The sequence below is a fragment of the Hetaerina americana genome, unplaced genomic scaffold (genome assembly GCF_022747635.1).
Source record: "Hetaerina americana unplaced genomic scaffold, ioHetAmer1.1.p SCAF_37, whole genome shotgun sequence".
Taxonomy (NCBI): Eukaryota; Metazoa; Arthropoda; class Insecta; order Odonata; family Calopterygidae; genus Hetaerina; species Hetaerina americana.
Genome location: NW_027286952.1, coordinates 2,266,176 through 2,278,283, shown reverse-complemented (window position 1 = coordinate 2,278,283; position 12,108 = coordinate 2,266,176). Strand labels below are relative to the sequence as shown.

The 12,108-nt window shown below is 36.6% G+C and overlaps 1 protein-coding gene across 1 annotated transcript; it reads right to left on the bottom strand.

Annotated features, from left to right (window-relative positions):
• Nucleotides 1-201: 201 nt before the first annotated feature.
• On the bottom strand, nucleotides 202-8,056 carry LOC139691542 (uncharacterized). Its single transcript, XM_071589415.1, has 4 exons — nucleotides 7,949-8,056; nucleotides 4,960-5,222; nucleotides 2,887-2,958; nucleotides 202-328 (listed from the first exon to the last, which is right to left on the bottom strand). The coding sequence occupies exons 1-4, from the start codon at nucleotides 8,042-8,044 to the stop codon at nucleotides 211-213; spliced, it is 549 nt and encodes a 182-aa protein (XP_071445516.1). The 5' UTR covers nucleotides 8,045-8,056; the 3' UTR covers nucleotides 202-210.
• Between the last annotated feature and the right edge of the window lie 4,052 nt (nucleotides 8,057-12,108).

Sequence of the window (12,108 nt, the reverse complement as noted above, 5' to 3'; positions counted from 1 at the left end):
TTTAATGGTCATCAGAAAACAAACAAAATTTAAAATACGAGAAAAATTCTTTATTAACAAACTTGTTTTTCCAACTATAAGAGCGCATTCTTATATCTTCAAAGGACAATTATAATGCATATTAATTCTAAAATGACTCCATATGACTCTTTCCATAGAACTAATAAAAATATAAAACCAAAGTTTATGTTCCCTTAGATTCTTGCAGAGTCACACTGGTGAATTTAACTTGAGGTTAGACAGCAGACTGCCTGACGAAACGGGTGTAGAGCCTCTTGGTAAACTATATGAGAGTACCCTTGGAGATGGAGTAGTATTTTGGGATTCCCTGAAAGCAGAAAATTGATTAAAGCAGAGGCATTTCGTTTCAACAAAACAGATCATCAGACTAGTGGATCATTTTGACATGGTGAAGGTCCTCAGGCAGTGTCTGCTTCAGTCAAAACATCAGTGCACAATGAAAACTCAATAGTGATTAATAATTTCACATGCCAATCGGTGTCCATGCATATGGTCCACCAGCATTTTTAAATTGCAAGTTTGTATTCACAGTGTACATTATGTCCTTATCCTCATATCCATGTTAAACATGTATTTTATATCTTTATGAAAACAAATGTTTATAAAATGCATTGGTATTTATATCTGCATTAAATATATAGACTGGTCAGACCACTGGTCATGATTCCAAACAAAATCCACTGCCCAGATCACTTTTGTCCGCCTCACAATCATTCTGCAACTCCAATATTTTCCATTTTTGTGCCCTCCTTGAAACTGAAGAGTGGTGTTTTGTCTTCACTTATGCTGACTACAAAACTAGATTCTCTTTTTTACAATCAGCTCATAAAACATTATGCTATTGCCTTTCCAATTTTTAATAGGAAGTTTGATAAAAAATAAAAACATTGTATCACAGATGAAATAATTGACTTTCTGCTAATCTTGAGGATTTTCATGCCCATTCTGATTGAGATCACTCCCTTAAATCTCACCATAAGCAAGTTAAACTTTACCATTGGAGCGTAAATCAGTGCAGAGAAATGTTCATTCAATGACCACCACAAACCGCAGTATTTGGCCCTCATTGGTTTGATAGGTGAAGGTTTATCTCAACTAATAATAAGCCCTGCACAAAGTGTGAAATCCACACATCAGGCTAATATGGGATCCAGTTCCTTCCCCTGTGCCACCTGCAGTTTCTCATAAAGATTTGCTACTCAAAGAATCACAAAGTTCAGGTGAAGATGAGGATGGCCAGAATCATTCAATGACCGGAGAGGATTTTAAATTCTGGGAATAGATACAAAAAATTCTGGCAAATAATTAATTCACCAAAAGGTCACTCTTCCCAATTTCTTGAATTGTTCATCCATCTGACGTTTACCAGGGTGGTCAGTAATTAGATTGTATCTGATTCAAGGTTCTCTGCGATGAACATTTATTTTTCAAGGTTTTATGCAACTCTTTTGCTCAACTCGTATCCTTAATGTAATCCACCATGCTTGCTAAATTTACATAAAAACAAATTGTATAGCATTTTCCCCTCTAGCATAGACAGCCATGGGTAGATAATAAAAAAAAATAGTTTTGACCATTTGATGGATTGCCTGGATAAAAATCTCACTAGCAGTGGAGACATAAGCTTTCTTGACTTAAGCTATGACCATTTTAAGATTCCAGACGAATGTTAACCAAGTCGTAATGTCTTTTTGGTTTTTGTGTTTCCAATATTCAGGAAATAAAAACACAGAAACTCTATTGATTGAGCTCATTATGGCTCTGAATGAGAAGTCACCGAGGCCCTGGCCAGGATTTGACATTTCCCTGAATATTAGCTGTTACAAAGTTATAAATGCTTTTCATTGATTGGGAAATATTCTAATATTATTGATAATTCAGAAAAACAACATTAGAAGCCTAGTGTTAGTGAAAGGAATCATTCCTATCATAGCATACTTATCCACTACATTATTACTCTCACTCTAAAAAGTAAGTACCAAACGATTACTACTCGGTTGCAGGGGCAGGAGGTAGGCAGTTGTTCCATGGCACAACCCTCAGTTGCCCCAATTATGTTTACATGAGTGCTCCTCAAAAGTAAACAGATGTGATCCATGATTCTTTCATACAGAATGCAGAGCACATTGAAAGCCATCAGTTTACACAATATCACTAGGGTAGTCATTCGTATTGAATTCAAATGAGGAAAATATCAAAAACCTTTTTCCTCCTACAATCCACTTTCTATTTCCCAGTACCATTACATTAATTCTCCAATACTCCAAATATTCCAAACTCCTTCCCAGGCTTTTCCCAGAATTTTAATTTTTCCTGATTTTTGTCTCTCCGTGCCCCTCCCCCATGTCCCAGGCACAATTAGGAGGCGGAAGGGGAAGAGAGAAAGTGTGGGAGGAAAGGATTGTGAAAACAGGGGGAAGACAGAGAATCTATGAATGCACTTAGTTGATGGACAATAAAACTTCCCCTTCCGTAGCCCACCTCCCCTTCTAACGAGAATATATAACTTTCCTGGCCATGTATGAGATTTTATACCTGATGATGTTGCCTATGCGCTGAAGCCGGTAGTAGTATAATAGAGTTTTTTGGTATGGAAAAATACTTTGTTTATTTATCCAGTGATCATGAATTTTCACAAAGTAGAGCCTCAAACAATCCAATTCAGTTTATTTCCTCACTTTCCCAATATTCCTAGATGCTGGATTAACTTCCCAGAAACGGAGGCACAAAAAGACCCTTTAGCCAAAACCACAATATCCGAAACATAAATGGAGGCACAAGTAGACCCTTTAGCCAAAACCACATTATCTGAAACATCGAAATGAAATTTTAGAAATTAAGAGAAAACTCAAAGAGAACACTCACCTGCAGTGACCCATGTTGGAATGAATTGGGGTCAATGGCGTACCAGGCTGGGTGGAATAGCCTCGGTGAATCCTGCAGAAAGGTCAAATGTGAATTGGTGCCAACTCGCAACATTACTTCATAATTCAAAATGTAACTTTTGTATGAAAAAATAACAACAACTGGAAGTTCAAATTTATGGTCGACCATTGCACTGTAATCGGGGCATTTTGGACAAAAAAATTCCATGAAATTCAAAAATGTTTTAGAAGATGAGCTACGATTTTTTTCTATACTTTTCAATTGTTTTTTGGTACATCCAATACACTATACCCCACCCTCCTTTGTAAAATAAAATAATCAATAGTTAGCAATCTGCAATCATTTCAAAATGGAAATATAAATCCAAATATACCCAAACTTCAGTTATGTGCATCCATTAATTTTATTTTTCACATGCTCGACCCAACAGTAACATTAATATACCATTTAACTTGTCCATATTTTGCATATGTCCATAAGTTTGTAATTTCCCACAGACTTTATTTTAAGGTACAATGCATTTCACCAACTTGCAGCTTCCTCAGGTTGACCACTCTGTGGAAAATTACAAACTCTTCAAACATGGACATCAAACAATTTCATGCAGTGAAGCCTTTAAGTGTGAAGCATACAATTAACTCCTTTCACAAGAAACCCAATCCAGGATGGTATGATGCAATTGCAGAGGAAGTTACACCACAACATCTACATCCAGTCAAACAATAATGTAAATAAGCAATGCTGGGGTACATTTAAACTATAAACTGACCAAATCCTCCAAACAAAACATGAAAGTCCTGCATACACCTTGTATCTTTCTGCGCCCATATCCTCAGCATATGCATATTACATATGTATGCTGATGTCAGTGCTCTCTACCCCTCATCCATGGCTACTGTTTGACAAAACTGGTCATTTTAAATGAAATTCAGAGGCAGTTACAAAGTTTTTTATTTTTCACAACTCATTAAAATAGGAGTTCATCGAGCAGGTGGAAAAGTTTATCTCTATCGGAAGTGTTCTGGACCAAAATGGTCGAAGTATTAAGGACATAAGAAGGAGAACTGCGTTGGATCAAGAAGCTTTCACAAGGCAGAGGGAATGATGACATGGAATTTGAGAATGGATCTCAAGAAAAGGCTCTTTAAACTTTGATATGGAGCATAGTGTCGTAGGGTAATTGAAGCAGGATGATACGTGTTGATTGGAGACTTTTGAAATGTGGGTGCGGAGGTGGACAAAGAAGATGAAGTGGAGAGAGAGGAAAATAAATGAGGTTGCGCTAGGCAAGGTGAGAGGGAAGGAGAGGGGAATGTTGGGAGGAATTCAAAGGAGGCAGGAAATATTGATGCGGAGAATTTTGATTGGCAAAGGAAGTTTGAAGACTGATTGAGGGGAGAATGTTAGGCAAGCAAGAAAGGATTGGGAAAAGGACAAGCGTGTTAAACAGAATGAAGGGAGGAAGAATGTACGTGGAGTTGAAGAGGGGCTTATTGCAAAACCAAACATCAGGTCATTTTTGTTATTATAGCCTTTTTCCATCCAAAACCTACCTTAACAAGTAGAATACCAATAATAATAATAATAATAGAATTTGGAATGGTAACTTTAATAATGCCACTGGGGAAGAAACTGGCTCTTCAAGATTCCAGAGTGTTCAAAGTTGGCCATAAGGAACAAGCACTCCATCAGCTGCAAATGATAGATGGCATAATAAGGTTGTTTTGAGACTTATGATGCTAGAGCTCCTCAGTTAAAAAGGCCCTCCACAAATTCAAATAAACTGATTATAAACCCTAGTTCCACTATATCCATGCATTTTGATTACACAAATCTAATCCTGGCATTGTGAATTCTACTACGTAGAATGACACCACAGAAATACTGTAATTGAGTAAACCATGGCTACATGAGCGATAGTGCCCCATACTTCAAACCAAAATATACGGCAAACAGTGACCAATCTGCAATCTTAAAATTAATTCATTGGAAGAAATGTACTCCAATCAAAACATATCCATAGTTTTCCATCCCAGTTCAACATTTCTCTACCTGAAGTTCCCTCTAGAAGTGTTGGCAGTCGGAGGTGGCTGTGACACATGCAGTTTGGGGTGCATCCCAGGTTTCTGTGAGCAACTGGAACCAAGGGCAGTCGTTGGCTTCCTCTGCTTTCCTAAACCCTGGACGACTGAGGGCGTAAGGGTTATGGATAAGGGTCGATTTGATGGGGATGGAGTCCTCCTCAGTGTGAGGCGATTGGGTGTCACCCAACCTTCAGAGTTTGCAGGGGACAGAGGTGACATCTGAAAAAGAAGCTAATGAATGAAAGTACATTGAAAAGGGATCTTGTTTGTTGAATGAAAATCATCTGATAACCTATCAATAATCAGGCATAATTGTTTGAGATAGTCCATTATTCCACCAGGAATACATTATCTCATGCTTACAGTGTCTGGGGTAGTTTTAATCTTTTACTCTCGTAAACGTGAACATAAAATACCCTAAACTAGATCGTACCGCATGAAGGAAACATTCTCTAATCTTATTCCTCTTAGGGCCTACTATAAAAGTACTCACATTATTGTTTATTTGTGGTGCGGGAAAAATAAATGAAACCCATTTGGCAAACTAACGTCATTGCAATTGTGAGGAGGTATTCAATTGAAAGTGCATAATTTTTTGCTGCAAAATATCAAATACATTGCATTCCTTGTTTGCAGTTAAAGGGTGCATAGAATTTGATTTGAATATGATGGACTAGGTTTGATACTAATGCTTTGCATGGAAAGAGACCAATGCAGTGCAACAAAAAAGAGGTAGAAAGGCTGAAATAGAAAGGATTCCCTATTTTAATATATTTGCTGTGGGTTTACAATAATAGTTTTAAAATAAAAGGAGGTTCTAGGCTAGGTTGAGGATTCACTGGAGTTAAATTTTTAATTACCTTAATATCTCCTCATCAGTTTCTCAAAAATATGATTAGTTATACAACTCTCATCTGATTTTTTAAAGAAATATTACATTAAGGAGGTCGAAGATGGATATCAATATGACGCATTAAAATATATCTCAGCATTTTCTTTTAATCCATTGAAAGAAAGTAAACATAGAATATTTCCATAAATATCTAGTTTTGGAACGTTTTGTCCAATTTATTATCAACAGGTACTTTGGTTGGCTTATTAAAAATAAACTTAAAAATGGAACATTGGCAATTATAATTGGCATTCTACCAGTTAAGGTAGGTTTTGGTGAGACACAAGTTATCTAACAGTACAGCGACCATTCCCTTGTCTCCCCTTCCTCCCTCGCCAAATATTCTCCCATCTATCACAGTCTTCAACACCCCATTGTCAGCCAAAATGCCCTGCATCCATCTTTCCTGCCTCTTTTTGATTTCACCCAACAATTCCCTCTCAGCATACTCAGCACCTCCTTGTTTGTTTTGCTTTCACTCCACTTCACCATCTCCATCCTTCTCGACACACACATTTCAAAAGCCTCCAATAGATACCTATCATCCTGCTTCCCGCTGCCTTCCTCTATAGTGTTTTCAACAGGACACCATTGACAAATTCCAAAGAAACTGCGGGAGATGCCGCAACAGTAACTTTTAACGGAGTCATCCGCTAATGTGCATTTCAATGCAACAATTTCAGAGTGTAAAAATCATTCGCCTTGACTGGGATCCCAGTCAAGGCGAATGATTTTTACACTCTGAAATTGTTGCATTGAGGACACCATTGTTTGAAATGGCTGCCCAACAGGGGTCAGATGCCTCTGCAAGCGCCTCACTGAGGTATAGGCACTGCCCAGACTACCTTTTGTCTGGCTCCTACCATTCAACTATTTAGAATGGGTGGATCTACCAAAAGCAAAGATCATTGCCACTACCAGCACAGCTCTAGGGGTCATCAGAACACACAAGTCATTCCATCATGTCAAGGCTGTAGTCAATGGAGAGGGTTAATTTCCAATTATTCATTATAAACATAGTTTAACAATAACCTTCATAGATGACATGTTTAAAAATGTACATTAATGGCTTTAGGGCACCCTCTCTTAGTATTGGAATATGTCAACACTGGCTCATGGTGACTTTATACCATTACACATATAAATGCACCACTCTTTGTACTGTTAAGTTCCTCCATATTCTTAATTGTTGACATAGAGACAATATGTTTCTAAAAAATTCGATATATTTTCACAATACCCTCCAGCAATAATATGACCAATTATACGAACATACTGTGGGAATTTAAAATAAAAGTTGAAAAGCCATGATGAGCTTAACAAAATAATAGACTAATATAAGAATGGATCCCTAGGGGCACCTGATGAGAGTGATATGGAAAGACTGACAAAAAGAATACCTATATTAGACTTATTATATTATTTATACTATATTAGACTTATATATTCTGACCAAAACCCAAAAGACATGAATCACACAAGTTATGTGAGGCAATAGGGAAATAAACACAACAGAGGATGGAGAGGGAAACTGAAATGAATTCTGGTCAAATTCATAAATTTCTGGGTTTTCAGGGGACGAAAAGTGGTAGAATATAAACAGAAGAAAGGTAAGGATAATAGATAGAAAGAATTAAATGCTAGAGGGATAGATAGGAGAAAGGACGCAAATAATGAACAAACTGTCCATGGGTGGCCAGTTTGAACAGAAATGAGAAGAATACCTTCCACCTAAGTTAATTATTACTTAATGGTATCAAGCAGACAAACTGGCATCAATCCACCACTTATCTACATGTAAGATTACCTAACTTTTTTCACTCTACCACAACATATAATAAAATATTTACAATTTTGATGAGTGTGTATAAGAAAGAAATATAACTTGAACTTCCCACACTAGAGAGAATCTGTAAACAAGGATTTCCAATTAATTGTCTTTCTTCCCTCATATTTCAAACCACTAAATATTATCATTGCAAGTGTACTGTGTTCAGTCACATTTTTGACAACATCAGCTTTGGATGTGAATGGGTGCAGAGCATCACAGAACCAGGTCCTCTACCTTTGACTGAGAGGCAGACTGCTGCCTTGGCGTGAGATTCCACACCGAGGGTGGAGACGGGCGTGGAAACACCTCCCCTGGGGTCGACGTCAACATACTTTGCTGGCGTAACAGATTTATTTCCCTGTTCACATGTTTGGATAATACAAGCAATATAATTATATACATTAGCCTTGTCAAATAAGAAAAAGTTTATAGATGCACATAACTAGGTAGTTCACATGCTGGTCATAGAAGTAGAGGCTTCTGCCAAAATTTAAAAAGCTAGCAATATGCTTTTTAACTTGTTAACCTATTCTTAAAATTTTAATTGAATGCCAGCAAGGAGATCGGTCATGGTTGTTAACATTGTATTAAAATTAATAGCCAACATATTCCAAAGGAATTTTCATTATAGATGCTAGATAGATCATTATAGATCACTTTTTTATTGAAAAACGAAAAATTATTGCTCATTGATATGCAGTCAATTCACAAGATTCATCATATTTTTAATTGAATGTTAATTATATTTTATTTTATTCAAATATGAGTTAACATTGAAAGAAAATGCAGTTTCTAAGTGACACATATCTACATATTCCAAAAAGCAATGTTTTACCTTTCAAGTTCTTCAATTTTTTTCCTGAGTTTGTAAATTTCCGCTCTTGCAGCCTGGAATTTGGCTGCCTGAAGAAATAAAATAAAAGCATTTGGTAATTCAGTTTATGGATACAGAAACCCCTACACTAAGACATTAAAATTTTTAAAAATATGAACAACTGATTAAAGCAAAAACAATGTGAAAGATCAATAACAAAGTTCACATTCAAATATGGAAAGGAAGTGTAAGCACATGTATCACATCTGCAGCAGTGAACATGACAAAAAAAGAGATGGCTTTAAGGTTTCCACAAAGTAGAAGTCATGAATGAGGAGCGGATGATAACATTCTGGAGTATTAATAGTAGTACTTGTCATCAGAAACTTTAGAATATGAATTTTGGAGATTGTACACAGAGAATCTAATTACTTCACATGCTCTAGAAGTGTATTGGGGAGAGGGGAGGAAAGATAATTGGGGTTTGGAAGAGCTTTAAGCATTTTACAGCAAATTGCCTTAACTTAACAAATGCAGAAAAAACAATTATTGAAGCTAAATGAACAGGCTCAATTGTCTATTTTTATATTTAAAACAATAGGATTCTGTGAAAAAATCATGATCCATCTTCTACGATTACTGATTCTTTCTTACTTACATCCACTTATTGATTCTTTATGCATACTATACCTGTAGAACTACCCCTCCTCTTGGGCTTCAAGGAAAGAGTCAAACTTTTTTCTTTTAAGCCTGAATGAGAGAGAGCCTAGTTTTGAAATTATGTATGGTCAGAGTGATCAGTATACAGCAACAATAGATGCTCAAATGGTCACCAACCAATCCAAAAAAGTATAAAATATTTTTCTTTGGATTGAAGAGAGTGGACACAGAGAAGGACCTGCTATGTGGGATATGAGGCATGGATATTGAAGGAAATTGATTCAAAATGTGTGTTGGAGAAAGATGCTGAAGATCAAGTGATTGGATGGGGTAAGGAACGAGGAGGTGCTGAGGAGAAATGGAGAAGAGAAAGAAGGGGCTGATGGATGCCGTCATAGAGGAGAAGGAGAACAGGCTTGGAGATGTACTGGAAAGGGATTGATTGGCAAGGGATGTCTTGGAAGGAATAACCAAGGGGGCTACGAGGAACTTTAAGATGGCTTTAGTTTTTGGGCATAGCAAAGGGGTATTGCTGTATGGGTATGAAGAGAATGGCAAAGGAAATGAAAGTGTGGGGGAGCAATTAGGATTTGCCAAATAGAATACTACTGATATTGACTGCTACATAAGCACTGCAAGTCATTGTGTTGAATTACAAAGTTTCGACTTCTTCTGCATATGTCTAATTCAATCCAGTCAAGTGTTTTTACACTTATACAATGTTTGTTACATTTATTGAGGCAGAATTTATGATCAACATACTCAAGAGCCTTGGAGGATTCAGGAAGAGTCCCACTGTCTCCATTCCATGATAAAGTGATGTCCATAAGTAAATTAAAGCAGTCTACAGGGAAGATTTAGCAGATCTGTTGGCTTTTAAAACCATGTTGACCCGCAGCTAGAATATTGTCGCATGAAAGAAATTTATGCAAATGATTATGAAGGATGTTATGAAAATTTTTTGGGCCCCTCTCAAGTGGGGTCAGCGAGGCACCTACCTTTGCAGGTGCCTTGCTGACGAGAAGCTGAACAGATGCCTTTTGCCTGGATCCTATCATTTGCCACATCTGACTGGCATGGGTTCTCCTACCATGAGCAATTATCATTGCTCCTAACATAGCTGATCATGGGGACAGGCACGTACTTAAACCACATCAAGGTTGTTGCCCTTGGGGAACAAATAATAGGTTAAGGACTAAATATCATTTTTCGTAGTAATAATTCAAGTAATTTTACCAATCCATGGACAATCATTCACATATTAATACAAACTCAAAGTACAACAGGACTTAAAAAGTAGAAGCTGAATAGAGGAATTGTGGTAGCTACATTTTTCAAACCATCTTTCCTATGGTATATGTTTTATAGCTACAAAAATATTGCATTGTGTAAAATACCACCCTCTACATGAACAGAAACGGATTTTGTGCTTCAATTTTTATAAAATTCCCTTAAATTTTTAAAAGATGTAAAAATCAAGATTTTGGAAGACATCAAGTCAAGAGGACGAGATTAATTGTTCCAAATCAATTAAGAGAAAATTCCAAGTTCCCACAGATGTCAACTTTTAGTGAGAAGGGGCCTCCACATTACAGACTTACCATCATTCGCCTATGTGAGGTAAGTCTCTGCCGATGGCCTTCTTGGAAGTCAATGACTCGCATTATCTTCTTCAACGTTGACCCAGGATCATCAAAGAATTGCTGCACATCTGCCCTCATCTTGCATAGCACAAGTGTAATATCACTATACATCTCATTAAAAGATGACACAGCAAAGAGTTGCCACAAAAATATTTTTCAACACGCATTTTATCAAGATCATCATCAACAAGATTAACTTCACATATATGTACACTTGAAGGAGACATTAGAAATAAGTACTGGCAATCCCAACGAAAAGAGGCACAAATTCAAATGTTTTACTGGGAATGGTCAAGCTAAAACCAATGGATAAATATAGCTATTGTTAGCAATATTACGAAATGCAACTCTTAATATATAGATATATATTACAATTATCATGCCTTTATAACTAATGGCTTTAGGGTTGATAAAGTACTGTTTGTGTCTTAGGTCACATTACAATTATTTGTAACAACAGTAAGGCACCAATGCAGTATTGTGAACTTGGCCATTTATTTTGGAAGATTTCCATGTGTTAGCAATGTTGCATCCATAGGTAGGTTATGCTGCGATAATATTTTCTGATGATTGGATTGAATTTCTTTATTCACCAATTTATGGCCATTGTAATTATCATGAGAGCATACACTCTTATCTAACAGTGTCACATTTATTCCTTCAATCAGATAGCCTTCGGTGTACATTATCAGTTATCCAAAATTACTTTGAATGATTTTCCCCACTCCCAGACTATTGATACTATGAAATGCTGACAAACACTGACAATAGGTCATGGTGTGAATTGATAAAAATTGCATATACACCTGAAAAATACATATTCGTGCATTACACTTGGCCTCTCTGAGCCATGTTTTGGTTCAACCATGAGATACATAAGTCTTTTGGATCATACTGTACCAAATCATCCAATGGTGGTTGGATGGCCATTTTAGAAATTGATTATTTCCTGTACATGGTTACTTTCATGTTTTAGAACATCAGGGCCAATATTAAAAAAAAACCTGTGCTTAGTTCTCTGGATGTTGGCCATTTCTTGATATTGTCAATGCGTACTCATGTTCACATAGCTATTTGTGGCCTATATCTCAAATATCAAACTAACTAAAATTGATTTTTCAATCGGCTCTCATAATTTTTTAGATTTCAACGTAGCTATGAAGAGCTATGTGACAATTATATCACACGGTCTGTGTCATGGCGAATGGCAGCTGAGTGTTTGTTATTTATCATTTCAAAGAAATGTCTACTCCTGGAGAACAAAGCACAAAAAAAAT

Bases quoted from the DNA above. Each gene is read 5' to 3' on its own strand.
- LOC139691542 (XM_071589415.1), bottom strand. From the start codon at position 8,044: ATGTTGACGTCGACCCCAGGGGAGGTGTTTCCACGCCCGTCTCCACCC. The intron at 5,223-7,948 runs GTAGAGGACCTG...TTCATTCATTAG, and splicing joins AGTCTGCCTCTCAGTCAAAG to CTTCTTTTTCAGATGTCACC. The intron at 329-2,886 runs GTGAGTGTTCTC...TTCTGCTTTCAG, and splicing joins TCCAACATGGGTCACTGCAG to GGAATCCCAAAATACTACTC.